The 25,106-nt window shown below is 48.6% G+C and overlaps 1 protein-coding gene across 3 annotated transcripts in view; it reads left to right on the top strand.

Moving 5' to 3' along the window:
- Positions 1–25,106, top strand: part of MCAM (melanoma cell adhesion molecule) — a 57,814-nt gene that overhangs the window by 2,704 nt on the left and 30,004 nt on the right. For 2 of the 3 annotated variants that reach the window (XM_083480993.1, XM_083480991.1), the window contains exon 3: positions 1,888–2,003. In XM_083480993.1, coding sequence (XP_083337119.1) covers positions 1,888–2,003 — 116 coding nt within the window. Of the gene's footprint in view, positions 1–1,887; positions 2,004–18,092; positions 18,208–25,106 lie in introns of those variants that run through there. The other variant, XM_083480992.1, reaches the window with a different exon arrangement.

The following is a 25,106-nucleotide window of genomic DNA, read 5'->3' as shown; positions in this document are numbered from 1 at the left end:
GATTTGAACCCGGGGAAGAGAATGTGCTCTGATTGGCTGGTCATACCAGGTGTGCTGTGATTGATCCCTCCTTCCTGTAAATAAAGGAAGCCTCACTTCTTAACTCAGCCACCGTGAGATTGTGTTTGGCTGTCCTTTACGTACCTCTTAGAGGTTGTGTTTCCTGCCCCTTTTAGTTCTTGCTGCTTATATTTGGAGGGGGTGGAATTGCAATTGTGTAATTACAATTTGAAAACAACAAACAAATATGAGAAATGCATTAGGTGGCTCAGGATACTGGAGCTTGCCAAAGCTTTGATCTTCAGCTGCAATAACCGGTTCATATCAGCTTGGTTTGCACCAAACCTTGGTTTACTGGGACCCTGGAGGAGTGTGTCCTTTTTGTTATTGTGCTGAGTTAAAGTTTGGTTTAATGAATTGTTTGAACAGTTAAGCTCTCTCTCTGTCTCTCTCCTCATTAACCATAAGCTGCCGCCAGGACCTTACTTCCTGGTATACCTTGGGCAATTCCAGCCTGTTGTTATTTCTGAGTGGGATTCAGTCACATCCCAGAAAATTCAAGTTACAGGCAACTCCCCATTTACGTGCATTCAAGGCACATGCAACCCTACAAGGGCGCATCATGTTGAACCTGAAAGTGACCCAAAAATGTGACAAAAAGGGATGGAATGGGGTGTTTGCAAGCTTTTTCAATTGTGTTTCAAATATACCCCCATTTCACTTAAACATCTGGTACCTTGGAACGTAACCCCCATGTAAATTGGGAATTGCCTGGACTAATTGGTTTGGGTGGTATTGTGCAACCAGCCTGCTTTCCCAAAATATGACTTTTTGCACTAAGTAAAATGACCGAAAAACGCACTGGAAAGTGTGGGATAACACTTGCCTCATTTCCACACAAATCAGGGTGTTCATCAAACAGCCAACGTTGTCTAATGTCCCTGCAAATAAACCAGGATGAATGCTCAGCTAACAGTCCTCTGGGTTTGTCCTATCACTTGGAAGCAATTTGCTGCTTTCCAGCTCCCTGGGGAAAGAGCTTAGCAAAGTTCCTGTCCCAGTGCACCGGTCAGTAACACAACCATCCATCTTTATTTATTGAGTTATTGTTTGTTTGTTTTTTAATCCCACCACGTTGCAAACGGAGCCTCAAGGCAGCTTAGAATAAACAGCATAATTTATTTTGCTATAAGCAAAACAGCATGGCAAAAGACAATAGACCCAACCAACAGGGAGGGAAATGAATGAATATAATAAAAATAGCACGTAAGACAACATCTTTTCCCGGCAGGTGGAAATAGATGCAAGTCTTTTACAGCTTCGTCAAATGCCAACTCCTGTTTCTCCTCACCCCCCCTCCCCGCCTTGATCCTGATCGACCCTTTCTGAGCAAGCGGAGGGGGAGAACCCGAGCAATTACAAGAACCTGTTGCCCACGACCAATTTTAACAGTAACGTGTGTACAGGATTAAACCCGGGTCTGGAAGGAAGAAGCCCCTTCGTCTGTTTTTGCTGCAACGGACTAAGGCTTCCTTGCTTTCCCACGGGCTGAAAAGGTTCGACTCCCCTCCAGGTTTTTTGGGGTTTTTTTGCACCGAAGTCTTGCAAAAGGCGCGGCGCATTAAGAGCAGGGCTCTAGCAAGGAAGGGGGTCTAAGGTAGGCTTTCGCCTCGCCCCCTGGCGCTCCGGTTAAGCGCGACTCCTCTCTGCTGTTGCAGGCGAGTCTTCTGGAGCAAGCGTGCGAGGAGGGCTGGGCTCCCGGTGCTCTTGGGGGTGGGTTGGTGGGTGTGTATGCCCCCCCCTCGGAGCAGTGCAGCCCCCTCCCCCCGTGCATGCAGCTCCCTCCCCCTCGCACCTGACGTCAGCTTTCTGGGCTTCTCCTCCAAGCCCCTCCGATGCATTTGGACTCTCGGCTCTGGCACCGGGAACAATGAGTCGCTGCCGGCTTGCAAGCTTCGCCCGCGCCTGCCTCCTGCTCCTGGCCGGCTGCTGCTGCAGCAGAGGTGAGTGGCGGGCAACAAAGGGAGAGGGAGAGAAGGGCTGAGCGGGCAACTTGCGCTGCAGATTTGCAGGGCAGCGCTGTCCCAGGTAAGCCTTGGGCACCGCGGCGCTGCTCCCCTCCGTTTGCAAATCAAGAAGGCGCGGGGGAAACGTGCTTTGTCTTGTTAACTCTTGCCGAACCCCCAACCCCCGATTCCAATTCTGCAAGGATTCCCCGGGTTGCTACGATTAGTTTTTTTATGGTGTTAGAACCGAAGGTGTGAATGTTTTCCCCCGGGGATTGCTTACACCCCCCCCAATGTATTTCTGTCCAAACCACGAGGAGATGCATATTTCGAGGTGCCTAGAGCTGGATCTATATAAATATAAATAAACACACACAGGTGGGGAAGGAGACGCACACAGTTTGCAGAATGGGTTTTGCAAAAACACACCCACCTTCTCTCACTGCCTCTCCTCCGCGGTGTAACCGCTACTGTAAGTGATTTGCAACTGGTGGCAGAAAAGGGGGCGTGTTGCGTTGCGCTTGTGTGCAAACCGGCCCCCTCCCCCCCATATTTTTGCTAAAAAATATTTTGCTATGGGATTGGGGGTCCTGATGCATGCAAGTATTTCCCCCCCCCCCGTCCACACGACATCGTTGGCATAAAAAATACCAGCTCCCCGCCCCCCCCCCAGAAATCACAGATCTATGTGGAAAATAAGCTTAAAAAATAAGAAAGGAAAACCTGTTGCCAACGATATCTGAGACCCCCGTTTGAAAATCAAAAGCGCTGTCTGGAAACCCCTCCAACATGTTCTTCCCTTTTGCAAACCCATTCCTTCCCCCATCTTTGATTTACTGCGGAATATTTGGGTGTCAAAACCTTCCATGTTCTGCGAGTGCCTCTGAGCCTCGTGGGGTGAAGAGAAGTCCCAGAAGGCAAACAGCCTCTCCTTTGTACTGTACAGGGTTTAGGACGGGGATTTCCCAAATGATAAATCTGCCCACCCCCAAGTACTGAGAACGGGGCGGGGGGGGGGAGTTTTATTACAGACATGAGAGGCAGGTTGGTGAAAGGGGGTGTGCATCAGCCCCGGTTCCTGTACTTATAGTACACATTTGTATACGTTTTGAGCCCCTCCGGGCAGGATCTGTGCACCTCCTATGCTGTGCACAGCGGGAAGCGTTGATACTCGAGAGTTGTAGATTATGAAGACTGATAATTGTACGTGAATCGCTTTGAACATACTGTAAGCGGGGTGCTGAGTCTTACTATGGCCACAGTTTATTATCTGGCAGACGCTATTGTTCTGAAATAAAGCACGCTCCTTGCCCCCCCCTCCCATGGGGTTGAGCTGTCTTAATCAGGTTAAGCACCCCAGCTCATGCTTTGTTTTCACTGGGATTGTTTATTGTGAATTTGGCTGCCCCAGGCTCCCGGCTCTACACGCCCCCCCCCCCATAGTATGGGGGAAAGGATCTGGGTGAAGCAGAGATTTAGGGTGGGGGTGGAACATCCCATCCCTTGATTCTGCAAGACTTGTTCTAAGATGCCTAGAGAGGAAGGTTGAAGCCAGAGGTAGGGTGGTAGGAAGCTATCTCTTATACCAGGTCAGGTCAGTGGGACATCTAATTCAGTGCTGCCTACACGGGCTGGCAGCAGCTCTCCAGGGTTTCAGGCAAGGACCTGCTTGGAGATAGATGCTGTTGGGGATTGAACCTGCAACCTTCTGCATCCAAAGCTGTTGCTCTGCCCATGAGCTGAGTCCCTTCCTCAAAAGTTCCTGTTGGCCATCTATTGAAGAGAAGGTTCCCATGTCTCCCCCACAAGTTTAGGCAAATGCTAAGTGTGATCACTGGGATTTGGACAGAGGGGGCATTTATAGATTTTGAGAAGTGAGTGAAGCCAAAGACCCGTTGAGATGACAGGAGGATCGGCATTGCCTCCTCCCCACCCCCACCCACCAAAAACGAGGGCACAGAGGGATTCTGGGCACATGCTCTGAGCTCAGCTTCTGTCTGGAACAGACTGCATCATCGGAGCCTGTTTGTCTGAGATTTTAACGGCGGCATCATCCAGAGTGTAAGTTTGAAGGCTGCTGCTGTAGCACCAGTTTTCCTGTTGGTGTGTCATAGCAAACCTGTAGGCCTGCACCCCAAAGATGCTGTTCAGTATCTGCCCTCCAAAAATGGGGATCTCAAAATTTGGACTCTACATGTGACCAAAAGCTGACGAATTGTTGTAACGTTTGTACAACAATTTCCTTTCGTTTGTACAAACAGTCTCCAGTTTTGTGTGCGCAAAGCTTTCTTTTTGCTGCGTATGTTTTCAGTAAAAGGATGAGCAAACTTCTTCAGATAAGGGAATACAGTTTTTTTCCTGTTTTTGTATTGGTTTATTTATTACTTGCTCATTAAAATATTTATAACCTGCCTTTTCTGCCCAAACGCTCCAGGGCAGTGCTCGACAATGAAATGAGATGCATAGTCAACACATTAACATTTATGTAAAGTAGCAGTTTAAGCTTACAGATAGAGTCAGTGGCAATTGGGAGGTGGGAGGCTTATCTGGCGACTCAGAGGGCTTGTGGAGTCCTTTGAAATAACACAGCAAAGCTACAGCGACTCTGTTACAGCAAAGCTAGTAGCAAAAATGGAACGCAGGGCAGAGAAAGGTGCCAACACAAAAAAGGCCTTGCTCTGGATAAGCCACACACCACAACTACATTTAAAATAGTGAGGTACCTGAATAGGGCTGGATGATATCTGGTTTTCAACATCATGATATATCATGATATATATACTGATATATCACAATGTCTGAAATAAAGGTGGAGCTATGTAAAGGCATTGGCTGGCTTCACAGTTTTCCCCACCTGATTATTTTTGTGTAGCATGAGTATAAACGTATCATCATTTGTGATCTATTGCCAGGACAAAACATTATGAAACCAATATCACAATATGGACTTCAAACCGGTTTTGGGCGATATATCGCCCAGCCCTCTATCCTTCACCTCTGTGTACTTTTTAAGGGAAGAAAAGTAGCCACTCTCATCACTTTCAAGGGGGCAGTGAGTGTTTGCATGTGTTGGGGTGGGGAAGGCTTAGGGCAGCCTTTCTCAACCTGTGGGTCTCCAGATGTTGTTGAACTACAACTCCCATCACCCCTAGCTAGCAAGGCCAGAGCTCAGGGATGATGGGGACCCACAGGTTGAGAACCACTGGCTTTGGGGCTTTGTGGGCAGCAGGGAAGACCTCCAGGACATAATTGTGCCCATCAGAGCTGCTGCTGGTCAGTTTAGACAATACTGAACTAGATAAACCAAAGGTGTGGTTCATTATAAGGCAGCCTCCTACACTCCTATGGCGTTCTGACCTTGCTGTGTGGGGTCATGCGCAGCCCCAGCTATGCATTTTAAATTTATTTCCCCGCCCCGCCTTGCATAAAACAAGCGGGTATGTGCTGCACCTTCAGAGTAAGCGGAAGGGTAACATTAGCAACTGGGAAGAATTTGCAATTGGTGTCCCATGCGGCTCGTGAGATCTCCTCATCCCAGAAGCTGAGCCATAAAATATCTGCAAAAAGAGGCTCTGTCGTTTGGACTGCTGCCTGAATTCCACTCCCCACCCCCTGGCTAATGGGAACGGCCTGCTCAGCACTTCCCACCGCGGCTCGGCTGCTGTCTTTCTTTGTGAAGTCTGCTGCTGCAGTGATGGCTGTGGGAAGGACGGCCTTTCCGTGTGTAGCTGCAGGGCTGGGCACATTCCTAACATCATATTGGTTTATTTTTAGGAGCCCAAAGCAAGCCGCTCACCTGGGGCTCTCCTATGCATTTGATAAATCCTTGGGATGTGTGTGTGTGTGTGTGGGGGGGTAATTTCCTGGTCCCTATGGACTAAGGAGAGCAGTCTTGCTGCTAACCAATGGCCACTGGTTTGCTGGTCCCCATGAGAGGCTAACTGGTGTATTAATTCATTATAACATAGCTTTTAGGTCTCGCTTTAAATAACTGGTGGTTGGTGTCCTTTGGGACTGGGAGGGCAGAGGGACCAAGGGTTGGTGGAGCCACAGTCAAGAGATTGGCAGAAGTAATTCCACTTTTATTCCTATCCTCCGCCCTGCTGAGTTCAGCAAGGACAGCACTGAGGCCAAAGAGCATGGGTAGGCAAACTAATGCCGGGGGGCTGGATCCGGCCCAATCACCTTCTAGATCCGGCACACGGACAGTCCGGGAATCAGCTTGTTTTTACACGAGTAGAATGTGTCCTTTTATTTAAAATGCATCTCTGGGTTATTTGTGGGGTATAAGAATTTGTTCATTCCCCCCCCCCCGCCCCAAATATAGTCCGGCCCCTCACAAGGTCTGAGGGACAGTGGACCGGTCCCCCGCTGAAAACGTTTGCTGACCCCTGCCAAAGAGGAAGAATCTCACAGGCAGTGCCCGCCCCTGCTCTGGTAGTAAGCAAGGAGGCAGGCAGGTGGGGCAGTGTTAGAAACTCAGATATACAAGCTAGGCGCCAAATTGCTCCTTAAACCAGGCTTACAGTCGCCAAAACGGAATGCCTAGTTGCTATTTTGTGGGGCCAAGATGACTTGAAAGTTGCATTTTTCAATACAAGCTTTTGGTTCCTGAAATTCATTCTGATGGTGCAGATAAAATATCGTGGATAGAATTCTACAGGATGTGTTGCTCGTGTGTGAAAACAGTGAGGATCCAAGGATCCCCAGGCTTGCATCTCCAGGTGGTAGAGCCGCCAGTCGCCATCCTGGCACCTGGGCATCTTCACTTGGTCGCAAATGGTCGATAGCCATTCACCTGGTGAATTTCGAACACTGAGGTGGAGGTATTGACTACAGTTGATGGGGCAATGCCCCGTCTGCTCAAATGGACCAGCTTCCACTGGTTCAGAGGGTTTGTGGCACCACCCATTAATCTTGCTTTAATGCTTATTTTATTAATTATTGGTTCTTAATGTCTATTTATCACATTTCCTCTAAGGAGCTCAGGGTGGTCTACACGGTTTGTTTATTCTCCTCCCCAACCTCTCAATTGCTATCCTCATAACAGCCTGAGAGGTAGGCTAGGCAACATGGGGATTGGGACCCTGGTCTGCCAGCTCCCAGTCCCAACACTCTCATATTTACACTCCTCTGACCTTGTAAAATAGGGCACATTGCAGGGGCAGAGAGAATGTCTATCCCAAGGAGACAGGATCTGAATGCTCTGACAGCCTGGAGATAACATCAACAGTGTAATTAATGTTTGAGTGATGTAAAAGCGGAGAACAGATTAATATGGTTATAGCAAAATATGCAGGAATGAAAGACTAATAAACCAAGGAAAGAGAAGGAGGGAAGTCTCTGGATATTTAACGGTATGTAAAATGTTTATTTTAAGGTGTAAAATTGAAAACTTAAAAATATATTTTTTAAAAGAGAGAGAGAGAGGATCTGAATGATGAACCCCCTTATGCTTGATGCATAAAGTCAATCAGGTTCTTGCTCACTCTTCCCCCCTCCCGTTTATAGTTATGAGTAATTTCCTCACACCTTAATGACTGAACTTGTAATTCTTCTGATGGATGAGGTCATAGTTGCTCATCATCGTCTTAACACGGCTTGTTTAATTGGTTTCATTGAGTCAGAGCCAGTGGGGATCAATGAACAAAGAGCTCACTTAGGATCTGAGGGCCTGATCTCACAGGGACACAGGAAGCTGCCTTGTAACTGAGTCAGACCCTCGGCCCATGTAGCACAGTATTGCTTACACTGGCTGGCAGCAGCTGACCAGAGTTCCAGACATTCCAAGAGAATGAACCTGGGAGCTTATCTTGCAAAGTAGGTGGTCTACCACGGAGCTATGAACTTTTCTCCACATTTCACATCTGCTCTGGCTTCTTTGCACAGAATGCGGCTACGGTGTGCTTTGGTTCTGGAGAAGGGGAACTTAAAATACTGTCCTCCTTCACAGGATTGTCGTGGGAGCAAAAGTAACATGAACAACAGCCTAAGTGAGTGTACTTCCTTGCCTTGGAATTGTGTAGGTACGGACTGGACCCTGGCTAGCACTTGCCCCCTTGTGGCCACTAAAAAGGACCCAGCAGAATTGTCTGTGGGTGCCTGCACATTATTGGAACAAGTAGCGCCTTAAAACCAGTGTAACCACTGCAACTTGAAGGAATGCTGGAAATGGTCGTTTGGTGTGGATAACGAGAGTCCAGAAGTTCTGGGAACAAGGGTGCTAGTCGTGATTCTTAAGGCACTCCTACGTTTGTGGCGTTGGTGTGACCTCTGCAACTGGAACAAGTCCTTCAGCTTGGCAGGCAAACCATGAGGACCAGAAACTTAAGACCCGATTCAACTACCCTGTTCCAGTAGCAGAAGCCAGTGCAAGGATTCCCACTAGTCCAGTGGGGTTTCCCTGCTTCCTACCCCCCTTCCCGAAATCTGGAGGATCAGATGAACCCTCAAAACACTGTGGGATGGGAGGAGAAGGGAGAGCATTTCTGCAGGTTAAACACTATGCTGAATTTCCACCCTTTGGGTTGTATTCAGCTAAGCTGTACTCAGAGTAGACCCACTAAAATTAATAAACCAAGGTAATCATGCCTGTTAACTTCAGTGGGTCTACTCTGAGTAGGCTACAGCTTTGTTTTTGGTGACAGAGTGAGAAATCCAAGACTTTTTTGGGGGGGGTATGATGATCTGCAGTGCAAGGTACATTCTGAGCCCTCCTTGCCTTAAATGCAGCCTTCCAGAGGGGATGGGCAAAGTCAAGCTTAAAAAGGGTGTGAGGAAGAGAAAAGGCGAAAACTTGGAGGAGGATTGCTATGTACAACAAGGGCCAGGAATGTTAAACAGCTTAGGCTTGGGGGTGGGAGAGGCGTGACTCTGGTATGATATTAACTCCTCACAGCCCCTCCCGAAAACTCTCACTCCTTTTCCCAGTGAGGGACCCATTCTATGGGCTGAGAACACATAAACACCGCCTTCTGCACTGAGTGAGACAGGCCATTGTTCCATCTAGCCCAGTACTGTCCATCTGGATTGGTAGCAGCTTTCTGGGATATTTGAGGTAACCTTGTGGTCGTTTAGCTGGAGGGGCCTGAGATTGGACCCGAGGCCCACTGAGTATACCAGGGGTCAGCAATCTTTTTCAGCCGTGGGCCGGTCCACCATCCCTCAGACCATGTGGTGGGCCAGACTACATTTTGGAAGAAAAAAAAAAAAGAACAAATTCCCATGCCCCACAAATAACCCAGAGATGCATTTTAAATAAAAGCACACATTCTACTCATGTAAAAACACCAGGAAGGCCCCACAAATAACCCAGAGGTGCATTTTAAAGAAAAGGACACATTCTACTCATGTAAAAACACACTGATTCCTGGACCGTCCGCTGGCCAGATTTAGAAGGTGATTGGGCCGCATCCGGCCCCTGGGCCTTAGGTTGCCTACCCCGGCGTATACGGCCGCCTCTTTGCCTCTGAGCTGTCGCCCCCAAGGAAAGGCTGGAGCCAGGGAGCATTTGACCCAAAGTCGTGCCCCGAACATCATTCTCCTCCAGTGACTCTGAGCTGATCTGTTTCCTTCCCTGCAAAGACTGACCTTTCTGGTTCCTGTGCGAAGGTACACATTGTGCTTTAAAAGCTTGCTAAATCACATGCAAAGCTTGACAGGTGCTTTTGTAGCAAAGAGGTACTTTGCTGTCAGTGAGCTCTCCCCTCCCAACACTCCCTTAACTTCCATGGGAAACGGTGGATTTGAGGTAGGCTCTAAAGCAGGGTTTCCCAGACTTGGGTCTCTGTTTCTTGACTACAACTCCTATCATCCCTAGCTAGCAGGACCAGTAGTCAAGGGATGATGGGCATTGTAGTACAAAAACAGCTGGAGGCCCAAGTTTGGGGAAATTTAGCAATCAACCCCTTTTGCCAGGGAACTCTAGGACTTGTAGCTCTGAGGGTGGAGTAGGGGATCTCGTGAGAACTCTTGGCACCCTTAACAAATCACAGTTCCTGGGATTCTTTCAGGGACATAAGAACAAACCTGCTGGGATCAGGCCAGCGCCTCAGCGAGTTCAGCCTCACAACTGTCTAGCAGGCACCCCCCAACTTCAGCCCTCCAGATGTTTTGGGACTACAACTCCCATCATCCCTAGCTAACAGGACCAGTGGGCAGGGATGATGGGAATTGTAGTCCCAAAACATCTGGAGGGCCGAGTTTGGGGATGCCTGGTCTAAAGTGCTATGCTGCTGCTTTAAATGTAGAGTGCAGATGGGCCTTTGTAAAGCATTGTGCGCATGGATGGATTTTTTAATAGAACACGTAACATCCACAGAGCATAGGGCTTGCCGATCAGAAGGTCGGCAGTTCGAATCCCCGTGACAGAGTGAGCTCCTGTTGCTCGGTCCCTGTTCCTGCCAGCCTAGCAGTTTGAAAGCACAAGGGGCAAGTAGATAAATAGGTACCACTCTGGCGGGAAAGTAAACGGTGTTTCCATGCTCTGCTCTGGTTCGCCAGAAGCGGCTTAGTCATGCTGGCCACATGACCCAGAAGCTGTACGCTTCCGAGATGAGTGCCACAACCCCAGAGTTGTCCGCGACTGGACCTAATGGTCAGGGGTCCCTTTACCTTGTTGACATCTGTGTGGTGCAGTGGTTAGGATGTTGGACTGAGACCTGGGAGACTGGGGTTCAAATCCCCAGTTTGCCTTGAAGCTTATTGGGCCACTAGCTACCTCTCAGCCTAACACACCTTGCAGGGTTGTACTGGGTTTGTACTTCAGGCTCCTTGAAGGAAAGGTGGGGTAGAAATACAGTGAGTAAATAGGAAAAGAAAATGCAACCTAATGTTGAGCGATAGTGGAATATAAATAAGGTCCCTACTGGGCTACTCCTTCGTAATGGGAGGCAGCCTTTGCTTTCCCTTCTATGGAGTTTTCCTCCCTCCTAAGTGCACTTCCCTGCTCTTCCTTTTTTATCCCCTCCAGATGCTATTTTCACCCTTCTGGCATGCCTATTATTCTGTGCTTTGTCTGCTTGGAGCTTCCTTCTCTCCCTGCCCATCCAGCCCCTCTTCCGTTCTCAAAGCGAGTTAAATTCCCACTGGGCCAGAGCATCCCGTTTCTTTCCTTTTGTCCCTTCTCCAGGCTGACACGCACAAGACAGGAGCTCTCTCTGCCTGGCTGACTCCCATCCAAACTCTTTTAAAAATTATTTATCTGCCTCGTCCTTTGGAAGCGGCCGGCTGGTGTCCCGTCATTCTTGGCCGGGTTGCAAGTCTTGCGTCCTGATAGTTCCCAGGCAAGCTAAATATGGTTAACTGAAGCAGGGCCCTCTGAAACCTGCCTCCCTGTGAGTCAGGCTGCTGCGCGCTTCTCCCATGACCCTCCGTCCTCATCCTGGCCCAGCCGTCTCTGTGGGCATGCTGGAGAGAAAAAGCCGTGTGCGCCCAATCTGGAAATCATCTGGGTGGGATGGTGGATCCTCTTGCAATGGTTCTTCTTATCTTGCTGGCTTCTGCTGAATGAAAGTGCTTCTTTCTGGTGGCAATGCCGTTGCACCAAGATCATTTGTTGCCTGTAGTGGGGGCGAGCAGTGCAGTTCTGCAGTGGCTGAGGCCTGGGCATTTGGGAATTGTAGGGAGGCAGGAAGACCAACAGTAAAGGTAAAGGGACCCCTGACCATTAGGTCCAGTCGCAGACGACTCTGGGGTTGCGGCGCTCATCTCGCTTTATTGGCCGAGGGAGCCGGCGTACAGCTTCCGGGTCATGTGGCCAGCATGACTAAGCCGCTTCTAGCGAACCAGAGCAGCGCACGGAAATGCCATTTACTTTCCCACTCGCTCCGTCGCGGGGATTCGAACCGCCGACCTTCTGATCAGCAAGCCCTAGGCTCTGGTTTAACCTACAGTGCCACCCACGTCCCAAGACCAACAGTAGGTGGAGCCAAAGCCATTGATGGATAGAGACACCCCTGGCTGGTTGTAAGTAAGAAGAAAAGGGAGATAAGAAGAAAAGGAGAGCCTCCTGGATCAGCCCTGTGGCTCAGCTAGTCGGGAATCCTCTTTGCATGGTGGGCGGCCAGAGGAAAACCCCGCAAGCAGGACCTGAGTGCAGCAATGTGCATTTTTGTTTTGTTTTACATGTGACTCCACATTTACATGGGGGTTGCATTCCGAACCCCCCTGCGCATAGACGAAATTGCGCAAAATGGGGAGCAGAGTCCTCCTGGCTCCTGAGGAGACCTACCCCAGAGCCCAAAGAAGACCTCTTCAGGCTCCAGGGAGGGTCTCCTCAGGAGCCAGAGTGTCAGCAGGGCTTTGCTGAGGCTTTTCAGCCTCCTTCCTTGCTTCAAACTATTTTTTAAAATATTTTATTTTAAATTAATGTGATTCACCCTTGAACCGTAACAGTGAAGGGTAGGTCATAGATTGAATAAATAATAGTAGTAACGGGACTAAAGTTATCCAGTTTCATGTTTGTGTGTTCGATATGCGTGCTAAGAACACAAATTCATTTCGGTTGTTGTAGAGAGAAGGGTTTCTGAGGAGTGAGCGTGTGTGTTAACTATCCCCTTTCTTTTCACTCTCCATAAATGACATCACAGGGGAAGAATTTGGGCTGTTGGGTCAACCTGGGGGTAGTAGCCAGGTTGATCTTCCTTTTCCTAGCAGCTTGGTGACAAATGCCTTTTTTTTTTTTTTTTTTTTGCTGTCCCACCCATATATATCCCTTGAGCCAACACCGTACAGGAAAATCAGGTTCTGCAGGCCTCTACATCGCCCTGAAGACTGACAGAACCCTCACCCCTCTCTCTCCAGCAGCTGACAGGTCTTTGGAAACTGATTTTGTAGCACAGGTGACTCTGGAGGTTGAAATGCCAGTAGAAATTAAATAGGCACCTGTAGCTCTCAGCTAGTTCCAGCCCAGAGGCTGGTGCCTCGGAAGAATTGTGCGGCTGAGCCCTGCTGGATTGGAGCAAAAGCCCACCTAGTCCTCCATCTTGCTTTCTGTAGTGGCCAAGCATATGTCTCCAGGGAGCTCTAACCAATGGATCTATCCAGGCTGAGAGAGAATCATAGAATTGTAGAGTTGGAAGGGACCCAGTGGATCATCTAGTCCAACCCCCTGCAAGGCAGGAATATGCAGCTGTCCCACACGGGGATCAAACCTGCAACCTTGGCATTATCAGCACCACGCAGGGCTTTCCCCACTGTTGTTCCCTGAACCTGGGTTCTACTTGGCCTTCATGATGTCTAGTGGCCATTGGTAGACCTCTTCGCCTCCATAAATTTGTCTAATTGCCCCCTTTAAAAGCCTTTTGAGGTTGTGTGTCCATCAGCACATCTTAGGGCAGTGAATTCTGCTGATTAGCTAGACAGGGTATGAAGAAGTTATGCCATGGACCCGAGTTCTAGAAGAATGGGAAACTGGGAGGAAAAACTTAATCTTTCTCCACTTTCTCCATACTGCGAATAAATGTATTGTGCCACTCCTTAGTATTCAATTTTTCTTCTTAAAAAAGCCCCCACCCTTCCCCAAATGCTTTAGCTCTGGAGTTCTGAGTGAAAACTGGTTTCTCCTTGACACTGGCTTTCTCTGGTCAAACCACTCTCTCCACACACCTCTGCTCCGTGTCATATAGAAAATGCAGGAAAACAGGTCGCCTACATCACAGGGTTCTTGAGAGTGCAAGCCACAGTGCTTTGTCTTTGTGCTTGTTTGGTTCCTACTAGATCAGCCTGGTCAGCAGAAAGTGAAAGATAGCAGTTAAGTGTTGCGCTTTAAAAAAGGAAAAATAAATATTCTTAAAGCCGAGGTTGATGTTTGGGATATTTTAATTTATTTTGCCTTTGGGGGAAGGTTTAGAAACATCTGTCCCAAAACAAAGAAAATCTATTTGTGGGCAAGGACAGGTCCCTCTCCTTCACAGACAGAGTTTTTCTTCCACGATATATATGTGTAATTGTGTTCACACAAGCACACGCTCCAAGCCAGAAGCATCCTTTGTCCACGTTCACCTGCCAAAGAAATTTCAACAACAAAAGGCCTGCTTCTGACGACTGTCAGGGCTGCAAGACTTGTCACCTGGGAGGCTGAGCTGCAAATGGCAAACAGATGGGGCCTGGGCTGGGGAAGTCAGCGAAGCTGGAAAGCTGAAACATCCAGATTGTTCCCATTCCAAATCTGGCACACAGCCCCCCCCCTAGAAAGACACCCCCCCCAGCTCTTGCTCTAACAAGGGCTTTATTCTGCTAGTTATATTTCCACCCGGACGTATTTTGACACATTCATTTTTTTCCTCTCTTTTCCTGCAGTTGCTTTCCAGGTAGAAAACTGACCGCTTGCCCTCTGCCACCGTTTCCCACCCTTCTACCAGTTCTTTCATTTGCTAATAGCTTCTTAGACTTCCATTTGATCTCCGCTATGAGTAGGGTCACTGATTTTCCCATTGTATGGATTGGGAAAACTGAGCCAGGGATAGTGATTTGTCCAAGGCAGGGTCCTGGATTTAAGGTGGTGTTTCTGTCTGTTGGGACATGCTAGTAACTGTCACCTCACTCAACGATGATGGGGAACTCCTCCAGCGTAGAGAATGCCATTTTTTCTCAGCTAAAGCCTGAGGTGTGTTCTTACAAACACCTAAATGCACACTAACAAAGCTATTTCATGTGCTGCTTTCACTGTAGGAGATGTTGAAGGCAAACGGAGCAAGCTACACTTTCCTGTAGGTTTTTGTGAAAGCTTCCTGCCCAAGCGCTTCAAGATGGGAGATTTAATGTACACATTTGTAGCTCACCATTCACTACGCTGTCCCAGGACGGGCTGTGGTCTAAACCACCGAGCCTCTTGGGCTTGCTGATCAGAAGGTCAGCCGTTCGAATCCCCACGACGGAGTGAGCTCCCGTTGCTCTGTCCCAGCTCCTGCCAACCTAGCAGTTTGAAAGCACACCAGTGCAAGTAGATAAATAGGTACCACTGTGGCGGGAAGGTAAACAGTGTTTCCATGTGCTCTGGTTTCCATCACGGTGTTCCATTGCACCAGAAGTGGTTTAGTCATGCTGGCCACATGACCCGGAAAACTGTCCGTGGACCAGCACTGGCTCCTTCGGCCTGAAAGCGAGATGAGCACTGCAACCCCATAGTCACCTTTGACTGGACTTAACCGCCCTGGCGTCCTTTACCTTTTTTTTTTTTTTTTTTTTTGCATACATCTCAATACAGCAAGCAATGCATAAACCTTACAAGACCATAAATTGAACCAAATCAGTGGCAGTGAGAAAGAGCAACAGCACTTCAGTGGAAGGGGTTTTTTGACCTCCTTCACCCAAAGTCTGTGCAGAATGGTGCAACTCTTGACCCCAGTGTTGAAACGTATACAGTGATGAGACCAGACACAGCTCAAAAGGGAGGGCATTTCATAACCGGGAGGCTACTACAGAGAAGTCCCTGTCAGAGCCTTCCCTGCAGATCTCAACACCTGAACATGAGAGAAGTCACTACTTCAGAAATGTGGGGCCCCAAGTTACTTTGGGCTCTGTATGTCAATGTAAGCACCTTCTAGAGCAGCGGTTCTCAACCTGTGGGTCCCCAGGTGTTGTTGGACTACAACTCCCATCATCCCTGAGCTCTGGCCTTGCTAGCTAGGGGTGATGGGAGTTGTAGTTCAACATTTGGGGACCAACAGGTTGAGAAAGACTGTTCTAGAGGGTTTGAGGTTTTATTAAGTAGCATTTTAATCTCTTGTTTTCTTTTAGATTATAACCTGCACTTTGGGATAGAAATGTGGACTCAGTGAATAACCTAGTACAGCATTTGGATTTTTTGTTTTTACGTTGCCAGAATTTGAAGAATTCTGGCTTCAGAATAAAGCAGATCCCCCTTCATGAAGAGTAGCCAATCTGCTCTCCAGATGCTGTCGGACTACAACTCCCATCAGCCCCAGGATGATAGTTCAGCTGCATCTGGAAAGCACTACGTTGGCTACTCTCCATTCCCATAGATGTAGGAGTTGTGAGTTTGTCTCTCAATTCCCCCCACACCTTCAGAGGTCTGCCAGTTGCCGCTCCATCATAATGTTGCTCTGTGCCTGATTGGCTTAGCTCCTTTTGGCAAAATTAGCTAAAAGCAAGTAAAATATGATCTGCCGGTTTCTCATCTTCCCCTTCTAATCGTAATTCTGTGCTGTTTCCCTACCCTGCTCAGCCCTGCTGTGGCTTCATGCAATTACCTGCCCGTTAATGAGTATTTCCTGGGAATTTAAAAGTCTGGATGCCTGGACTTCGTGGAAGCAGAGATCTCTCTAATAGTGGGCCGTGCGGTTAATACTGAAAATGAGTTCCATAAAGGCTTGGCTTGACTATTACACAATCATTTTTTCTATACTCAGTTCTACTTTGGTGCTGAATCAGAGTCTGTACCAATTGTAACCCAAACCAGATCTGAAGATGCTGTTCAGTTGGCTCTGATCAGATTGAGCAATGAGTGGTTGGTACTGGCTATTTGGAGATGTTAGGGATTGAATATAACTGCATGCAAAGCAATGACCTAGAACCCCTCCAGTGGTCTACCTAAGCAGGCAGCACCTCAATATCTGGTTGTTAACCAGAAGGTTGGTGGTTTGAACCTGCACAAGGATGGCTGTGGGCAGGATTCCTGTATTGCAGGTAGGCAACCTACCTCGCAGGGTCATTGTGAGGAGGAAAGGGGAGGGACCATGTACCCCACTCCGGGCTCCTTGGTGGACAGGGTGGGAATAATAAATGAAATAAATGAAATGGAGGTAGTTGGGAGTGCTCAAAAGGGTGGATAAATGGCAAAAGGTGTAGTGAATTGTTTTCCAGTGGCAGCCGGGTTGGAAACCTAACTTCAGACGAGTCTTCTCAGAGGGAGAGAGGGAAGGAAATTTCAGGAGAAGAAAGGACAGAGCTAAATAGACAGAGTAATGCTAATTTTCTAATCTTGTGTATTCTTAAAGCCGCTTGTTGACAGTGTCATGGTTCCTATATGTCTGTTAAGGATTAATCCTCTGCTCCCCCCAGAATTGGAGTCTTCAGCATATAGTGTTTATACTTCATTTTCATGTCCATGGAACCTGTAGTGGGTGTATCTCTTGCTTTAGTAAAGTAAAGTTAAAGGGACCCCTGACCATTAGGTCCAGTCGTGGCCGACTCTGGGGTTGTGGCACTCATCTCGCTTTACTGGCCAAGGGAGCCGGTGTACAGCTTCTGGGTCATGTGGCCAGCATGACTAAGCCTCTTCTGGCGAACGAGAGCAGCGCACGGAAACGGCGTTTACCTTCCCGCCGGAGTGGTACCTATTTATCTACTTGCACTTTGACGTGCTTTTGAACTGCTAGGTTGGCAGGAGCAGGGACCGAGCAACAGGAGCTCACCCTGTCGCGGGGATTCGAACCGCTGACCTTCTGATCGGCAAGCCCTAGGCTCAGTGGTTTAACCCACAGCGCCATCTGCGTCCCCATCTCCTGCTTTAGATGCACCCAAACAAATTTTTGAGGGGTTTCATTTGAGCAGCTTTTATCTGACAGCACAGTTGGGCAGGGCCGCCCCCCTACCCATTTGGGGCCTGCATAGGACCTTTGCTGCAGATGGATCTGGGCTCGAAAACCTCAGCAGCCCCCTCCTCTGCTTCCCCCACCCACTCCCTTCATTCAGGCAGAACTCGGTGGGCGTTTGGAAACTGGAGACGTTTTTCGTGGAGAATCGGGTCTCTGTTTCCAGCCGGTCTCTTCTGTGTCCTTTGCCCCGGCTTGGAAAGTTCCCCAGGGCTCCTTGCGGCCTTCTGCGTCTTGAATAAAGCCATTGTGTTGGCGGGCTCCCACTCGCCTTCCCAAAAAGAGGGAGGGGAGAGGAGGGGTGGACCCCTCTGAACTCTTTCCTCAGGCCTGAGGCCTGCCTGATGGGGACGGGTTGCCTAGTGAGTGAGTTCCCTGCACAGAAGAGCCAAAGTTGGTTGGGACCGTAATTCCTAAACAGAAATGCATGCAGGAGTGCAGAAACCTTTCACGAGTTCATTCCCCCTGGCCGTTTCCATCTGTCCCAACTGCTAGTGGGACCAAGCTCTCACTTTTGCCAACTGGCCTGCGCCCCCTCCCTCACATGCACGACCCCCTCCTTTCCCTGAGAGCGTTGGCAGCAGCTGATCCGACGTGCCAGCCACGAGCCGGGTGCCAGCTTTCGGACAGCGGGCTAACAAAAGGCACGTTTTCTGACTTGTGCTGAGTGGCGCACGCTAGGCAATTCTTGGGCCATGAGCTCATGGCGCCGGCAGGAAATGGTTGGTGCCAAGGGGGGTGGGGGTTGTAGATGGATGAGGAGGGCACATGGGTGGACTGGTATTCTGACATCAACCCTCGCGTGGCTTGACTTGGCTTTGCAGCTTCCTGCCCTCCAGGCAAGGGAGAAGCAAAGTCTAGAAATGGAGGCGGTTTTGCGATGAAGATTTCTGCGAAGCTTGAAAGCTTGCCCATTCCTACCTCCACTTTTATCTCAATTGCCCCAATAATGAAGAACCTCTTTTCTTTTTTCTTTTATCTACTTTGGCTCTCTTCATAAATTCCATCCTTCTGACAGTCGGTATAGTCAAAATGTTTCAGCTGTGTCACATTTTCCATCTATTTATCGACCTCTTCAGTGCAGGCTATTTTAGGCTGATATTTTTAAAATATAATTCTTCCTTTCCTTGCCTTGATTCTCTTTCTGTGCTGGAGAGGGGGCAGTCCAAATTTGGAATATTGGGATAAATGGGTTCTGGGTGAAGCACCAGCACCCAGCTCCCAAGAATTCACCAAGAAACAGCCCATGGACCACGGATATGAGGACTGTTTTCCTCCCTATCAAAGGATGTGCATCCCTTTGAGGGTGGTATTTTGGGGGCCAGAGTTGATGGTGGGCAGCGATGTAGCCAGCAGCGGGAGGAACCAGACCCCAAAGTACGGTACCCCTTTCCCCCATCTCTTTCTTTCCTTCTACCCCTTCTTTCTCTTCCTCTCCACCCAACAGATACCTTGCCAGTGGTGTGAACTGATTGCTTACCTTGCAATCTGCTCTTCTTTCCATTACACCATCTGTTTTTTTCCCCCTCTCCCTGCAGAGTCCAGTCGTCCACCCCACATGTCTGAAATTTTGGTTCCTCTTTTTTTTGCTGTAGACTTCTAGATCCCACAAAGATCAGTTCTTAGAAATCTTGGGGAAGTCTGCCCAGTCTTATGACGCCGGCTTCCTGCAAGCTTATGAGGGGGGCTTGACCTTGTTGTATAGAAATATATTTGCTGTGATGGAGGTTATAATAGTCTTTAAGGCTAAATGTAGTGAATATTGATTGCAATTTACAGTAACTGGGCTGCAAGAGAGAGAGGGAGAGAGATTTTCATATTTCCCTCCGTGATGGAGAGCGGGGCTTTCCTGCCAGAGAGAGATGGCTCCATCCTTCCTTGCCCATGGTTTCTACGCCATTAAGGCTCCCTCACTGCAAGCTTATTCTCCAGTTTCCTTTGCAGCTCACTAATGGTTTCCTGACTTTATTAACCTTCTGCTTAATTGAGTTGGGGGGTGGTTTACATCACCCTGACTCAATGGGCTCACACTGGGGTGGAGAACTAGATGCCTGAGGGGCCAAATGTGGCCCTCTAGGCCTCTCTTTGTAGCCCTTTAGAGGTGTTTCTGCCTGCCTTGAATTCTGATAATTCTTTAATCTAAAGACAGCCCTATATTGGGAGATTTTTGATGGTTTTAACATGTTTATTATGTTTTTAGATATGCTGTAAGCTGCCCAGAGTGTGCGGGGTATAAATATTATTATTATTGTTGTTGTTGTTGTTATTATTATTATGCTGGTTTGGGTGCAGGCTAGGAAAGGGAGTGTGTAAAAGCTAGCCTGCTGAAAAGGGGTAAAAATTATATCCATTGCTCCACCCAATTTTTCTCTCCATCAGTCTTGTCTGTTTGCTAAGCAAACGCCTGTGTTTGCACACCACAAACTTGAGGCCAGTCTCCCCTGCAACTCCTTTGCTTAAGAGTCTGGGTCTTTCGCCTCTGGCGCCAAAGTCTTTTGTATTGATCCAAAAGTTCCTTGCTACCTTTTGGCGGGGGGCTTCCTTGTCTCTCCCCCCCCCAATCCCTGGTTCTAATTACCCTAGTTCAGATCTGCAATTAGTAATTTCGGGTGAGCTCTACCAAGAGAAGGCAGGCTTTCTTTCCGGGGATATTGTTCTCTAGGTGGGCATTGTCTTCCATTCATACTTTTGGCTGAGTTCTAGATGGGCCGGATCCAATCTTGGGGGAAAGGGACATGTGTCCTTGAGGGATACAGTCTCTGTGGATCTTTTCTTGGTCATTTGAAATGGATACAGTGAGGGGGCGAGGGGAGCTTCTCCCACAGGTCTGGTTACCACTCTGTTTTATATACTGCAAATTGTTTTACCCTCTCTTCTGTTTTGCCTTCGCTCCCTGGAGCCCCAACCATAACATCAGATCGATTTGAACTCATTACTTCTCCCCTGGAGTCCAGCCAGAGGCTCCATTATCTGTGCTGAGCCGGGAATCAGCCCAACCACCGGCCCACCTGCAAGCTTCCGTCTGTTCCTCCCTGACTCCTTGGAGATGCTTTGAGGGTGCATAGAAGAGGCTGGAGGAAGAGGGGGCAGGTTGAGGAGAGAGTCAACTCAGCATATTTGCTTTCTCTCTTGCGCGGTTCAGTAATGATATCTAGTTTCTTTCAAGCCATTTAAGCGAGCCACCCCTTTCCCTCTATATTTCTCTCTGCCTTTTGTCAGAGAACTCCAAAGTCTTGTCATAAAGCATGTCAGGCCTTGTTCTGAAGGCTGGGTGCTTTCTAACAATGCATCCCTTCCACGTTGAAGCTCCAACCCCTCTCCACCCCTCCCTGCATCTCCTTCCATCAAAGACTGCAGCGCTTAAAACCATCTCCCGTTGTCCTTGGAGTGACTTAGTTCCTCCATCCAGGGCTGGGGACAAGTATGCAGCTAGGAAGGAAGGCAGTCGGAAGGGATTGAGGGATGTGCTCAGGGTTCATCTTTCCCAGTAGTGGGGAATCTTTTCCAGCTCGAGGACCACATTCTGTTCTGGGGCAGCTTTCTGGGGGCTGCATTCCAGTGGCAGGCACATCCACGGGCAAAAGTGGGGTGGCTCAATGAATGTAAACGCTTTGTTGTTGTTTAGTTGTTTAGTCATGTCCACCTCTTTGTGACCCCCATGGATCAGAGCACGCCAGGCACTCCTGTCTTCCACTGCCTCCCGCAGTTTGGTCAAACTCATGCTGGAATCTTCGAGAACACTCTCCAACCATCTTGTCCTCTGACGTCCCCTTCTCCTTGTACGCTCGCTCAATCTTTCCCAGCATCAGGGTCTTTTCCAGGGAGTCTTGTCTTCTCATGAGGTGGCCAAAGTATTGGAGCCTAAGCTTCAGGATCTGTCCTTCCAGTGAGCACTCAGGGCTGATTTCCTTAAGAATGGATAGGTTTGCTCTTCTTGCAGTCCATGGGACTCTCAAGAGTCTCCTCCAGCACCATAATTCAAAAGCATCAATTCTTTGGCGATCAGGCTCCTTTATGGTCCAGCTCTCACTTCCATACATCACTACTGGGAAAACCATAGCTTTAACTATACGGACCTTTGTTGGCAAGGTGATGTCTCTGCTTTTTAAGATGCTGTCTAGGTTTGTCATTGCTTTTCTCCCAAGAAGCAGGCGTCTTTTAATTTTGTGACTGCTGTCACCATCTGCAGTGATCATGGAGCCCAAGAAAGCAAAATCTCTCACTGCCTCCATTTCTTCCCCATCTATTTGCCAGGAGGTGATGAGACCACTGGCCATGATCTTCGTTTTTTTGATGTTGAGCTTCAGACCATATTTTGCACTCTTCTCTTTCACCTCATTAAAAGATGTAAACGCTACCTTTGTGCAATATGCTAGTTTCTACACACTCAAACCACCCATCTTTAACATTCAACCAGGCAAGGAAGAGGCATTATCACAGCTCAGTGACACATTCTGGCCAGGCAAGGAATGGCTGAGGAGGAAGTATCACCTGGAGAAAATCCTGAGGACCAAATACACTAAGGAGTTGGTGTTCTCTCTGCCATGCGGCCTGCCCATTAGCTGGTAGAATTTTCATCTCCAGCCAGGCATGGACCCAGGTGTCAATGGTTCTCAACCACTAGTTAGTTAACAAAAGGCTGGCTCTAGAACGTGACTCTGTGGCTGGCTTGGTGACACATTACATGACAGGGCAAATGTTCATCCACTGGGCATATGACCCATTTTCATAACTGGATTTTCATAAATGTCCCTTCCAATTGGATGGACGTTTTGGTGGTTCAGCAATAAAAAGCAAATGTGATAGATGGGATCAGGCAACCCATGTCCGCAGTTCTGTGTGACCTAAAGGATGTGGAGAAATTTCATGTAGAACCTTTGCCAACCTGGTGCCCTCCAGATGTTTGTGACTAGAGCTCTCACCAGCCTTGGCCAGCACAACTGTGCTGGTTGGCACCTCTCAGACGTTTTGAACTGTAGATACCAAAGGTACCAGGCTCCCAGTGGCTGTTACAGTAAACTAAGGAAATGGAAGAACCAAATTATAGGTGCTGCTTTCTTGGTCTGTGGAAGAGGAAGTTTAAGAAATGGTGAATGGCACGCACCAGTGAAAAGAGAAGTTTGAATCTTGGCTGGTGTTAATGTAAAAATTGCTCAAGCTGTCAAACAGGGGAGTTGAACAAACAAGAAGGCCCAGCAGTCTTGAAAGCTGCACAAGAGGGTTTTCATCTGTGACCCTTCCTCTACATTTAGAAAAAGCAATAAAAGTGTCCAGTGTTACTTTAAGAGGCAGGAGGAGCTTTATATTCAGAACAAGCACCCTCCAACTCAAGGAGACGGTGCTATCCTGTTCCTATCGTACTTGTAGGGTTTCCATGGGCATTTGGTTGGTCTCTGGGTATTCCCACCTCTCTATTTTCAGGTGGGATTATATTACCACAACAACCCCCCCCCTTTTTAAAGGACTTTTAGAGGTAAGGAAGATGTGCTGGATAACATTTGCTTGACCCAGTGTTGTCTAGCCTCCTAGCAGGCAAGTTGTAAAGGTAAAGGTACCCCTGCCCGTACGGGCCAGTCTTGACAGACTCTAGGGTTGTGCGCCCATCTCACTTAAGAGGCCGGGGGCCAGCGCTGTCCTCAGACACTTCCGGGTCACGTGGCCAGCGTGACGAAGCTGCATCTGGCGAGCCAGCGCAGCACACAGAACGCCGTTTACCTTCCCGCTGGTAAGCGGTCCCTATTTATCTACTTGTACCCGGAGGTGCTTTCGAACTGCTAGGTTGGCAGGCGCTGGGACCGAACGACGGGAGCGCACCCTGCCGCGGGGATTCGAACCGCCGACCATGCGATCGGCAAGTCCTAGGCGCTGAGGTTTTACCCACAGCGCCATCCGCGTCCCCTAGCAGGCAAGTTGTAGTGAATGCTAAATAAACAGGTTGTCTGGAAGTGGCTTGTGGGAAGAGGACTTGGGAACTAGGCTCCCAAATGTTCTTACATTAATTATGGCTGAGCTTCATAGAACTGTGGTCTCTTAATGGCCACCGATCTTGAGTGACCAACCAGATGCCCATCATGGGTTTCCTTTTCCTTTTCTTATTTTTTATTTCTTGCTCACAAGTGCAGAATAGGTGTCCCTTTTCCCCCCTGCTGCCTTGTGAGGGGGGTATTCCAAGAGAGAGAAAAGCTATGGGCAGGATGTGGGCTTTTGTGGCAGTCTGTCCCCTGTAACCCACGATACAGGCACTGAACCCCAGTCCCAGACATAGCAAGGTGCCATTTTGGAAGAACCACTCTCTGCTTCTCTTGTGTGGTTGGTGGCTGTGTGTGTTACTTCTGTGGCGGAGCCTTTCCCTGCTGGTTATCAGAATTAAATTTCCGTCTGCCATACTTGTGGGTCCTTGATTCAGAATTATTATGTTGACAAAAAAAGGTGCATGTGATTAACTCTTGTTAAGATGAGGCTATAGGAACTTGGGAAGATAAACAAGTTGAGAAAGCTGAGATGGTCACTGAAGGCAATGGTGGTCTTCTTCAACCTTCCCCTTTAGGGGTTCAGGTCTTCTCAGAGGGTTCTTGCTGTCATATCCTGCTTCTGGCCTTTCCAGAGGCATCTGGAAAAAACACCTCCTTCCCTGCAGACCATCCTGGGCATTAGGATCAGCTATGGAGCCCTATTGGTATTTCAACCACCCTCAGAGGTTTGGAGCTCGTGGTGGAAGCCTTTGAGAGGCCCTAGGCTGTGGAATTCCCTCCCTAAAAGAGGTCCATCTGACATCTTCAACATATAGTTTTAATTCTGTGTTGCAAATGCACCTCTTTACCCTTGGCCTTGACATCTAATGGACGTGTTTTAAGACCCACCCTGCTATTGTGACTGTAAGTTGTTTTAAACGGTTCTCAATGCTGATTTTTAAAATTGCTGTAAGCTGCCCTGGGACCTGGTGGTGGGTAGGTCTCTCGCTTTTTGTGGAAGCAGTGTCTCAGTAGCACATGGAAACAACACCGGCGTCTCTCCCTCCCTCCCCAAATCTGCTTTGTCCAGATAAAGCAAAGAACATCAGCAGAAGTAATTTGGGATTTCCTTGTAGGATGGAGGTGGGGTGGGGGTGGTACTCTAATCCCACCAGCTAAATGCACATGTAATGCCATATATACACGTCCAAGCCTTTTCTGTTTGTCTGTTGTCTGGATGAATCAAACCCCAGCAGATGTTCAACAAAAGGGCCATATCCCCCCAGACGGGTCCAGCATCCTGCTTGGGGGATCTGTGATGTCATCGCGGAACAAATGGGAGGTGGGGAATGGGCGGGCAGGATATGACTGGTGGTGAGGAGGAAGAAGAGAAGGGGGTAATTGGAGCAGCCTGGCAGGTCTGCCCACAGCTGGGGGTTGAATAGAAACCTACTTGTGTAGGGGCCTAATCTCCGGATCCTCCACCTGTTCCCTTGCAAACAGCGTCTGGAAAGTCACTTTAGTGGGTGCAGCCAATTTCCCTTTCTTGGGCTTGATAGAAACAGCAGCCTCTGTGTGTGCATCTTGGAGGA

The sequence above is a fragment of the Podarcis liolepis genome (assembly GCF_965112155.1).
Source record: "Podarcis liolepis genome assembly, chromosome: 16".
Lineage (NCBI taxonomy): Eukaryota > Metazoa > Chordata > Lepidosauria > Squamata > Lacertidae > Podarcis > Podarcis liolepis.
The sequence above is the reverse complement of the archived record's forward strand: the minus strand, read 5'-3'. Positions and strand labels throughout refer to the sequence as shown.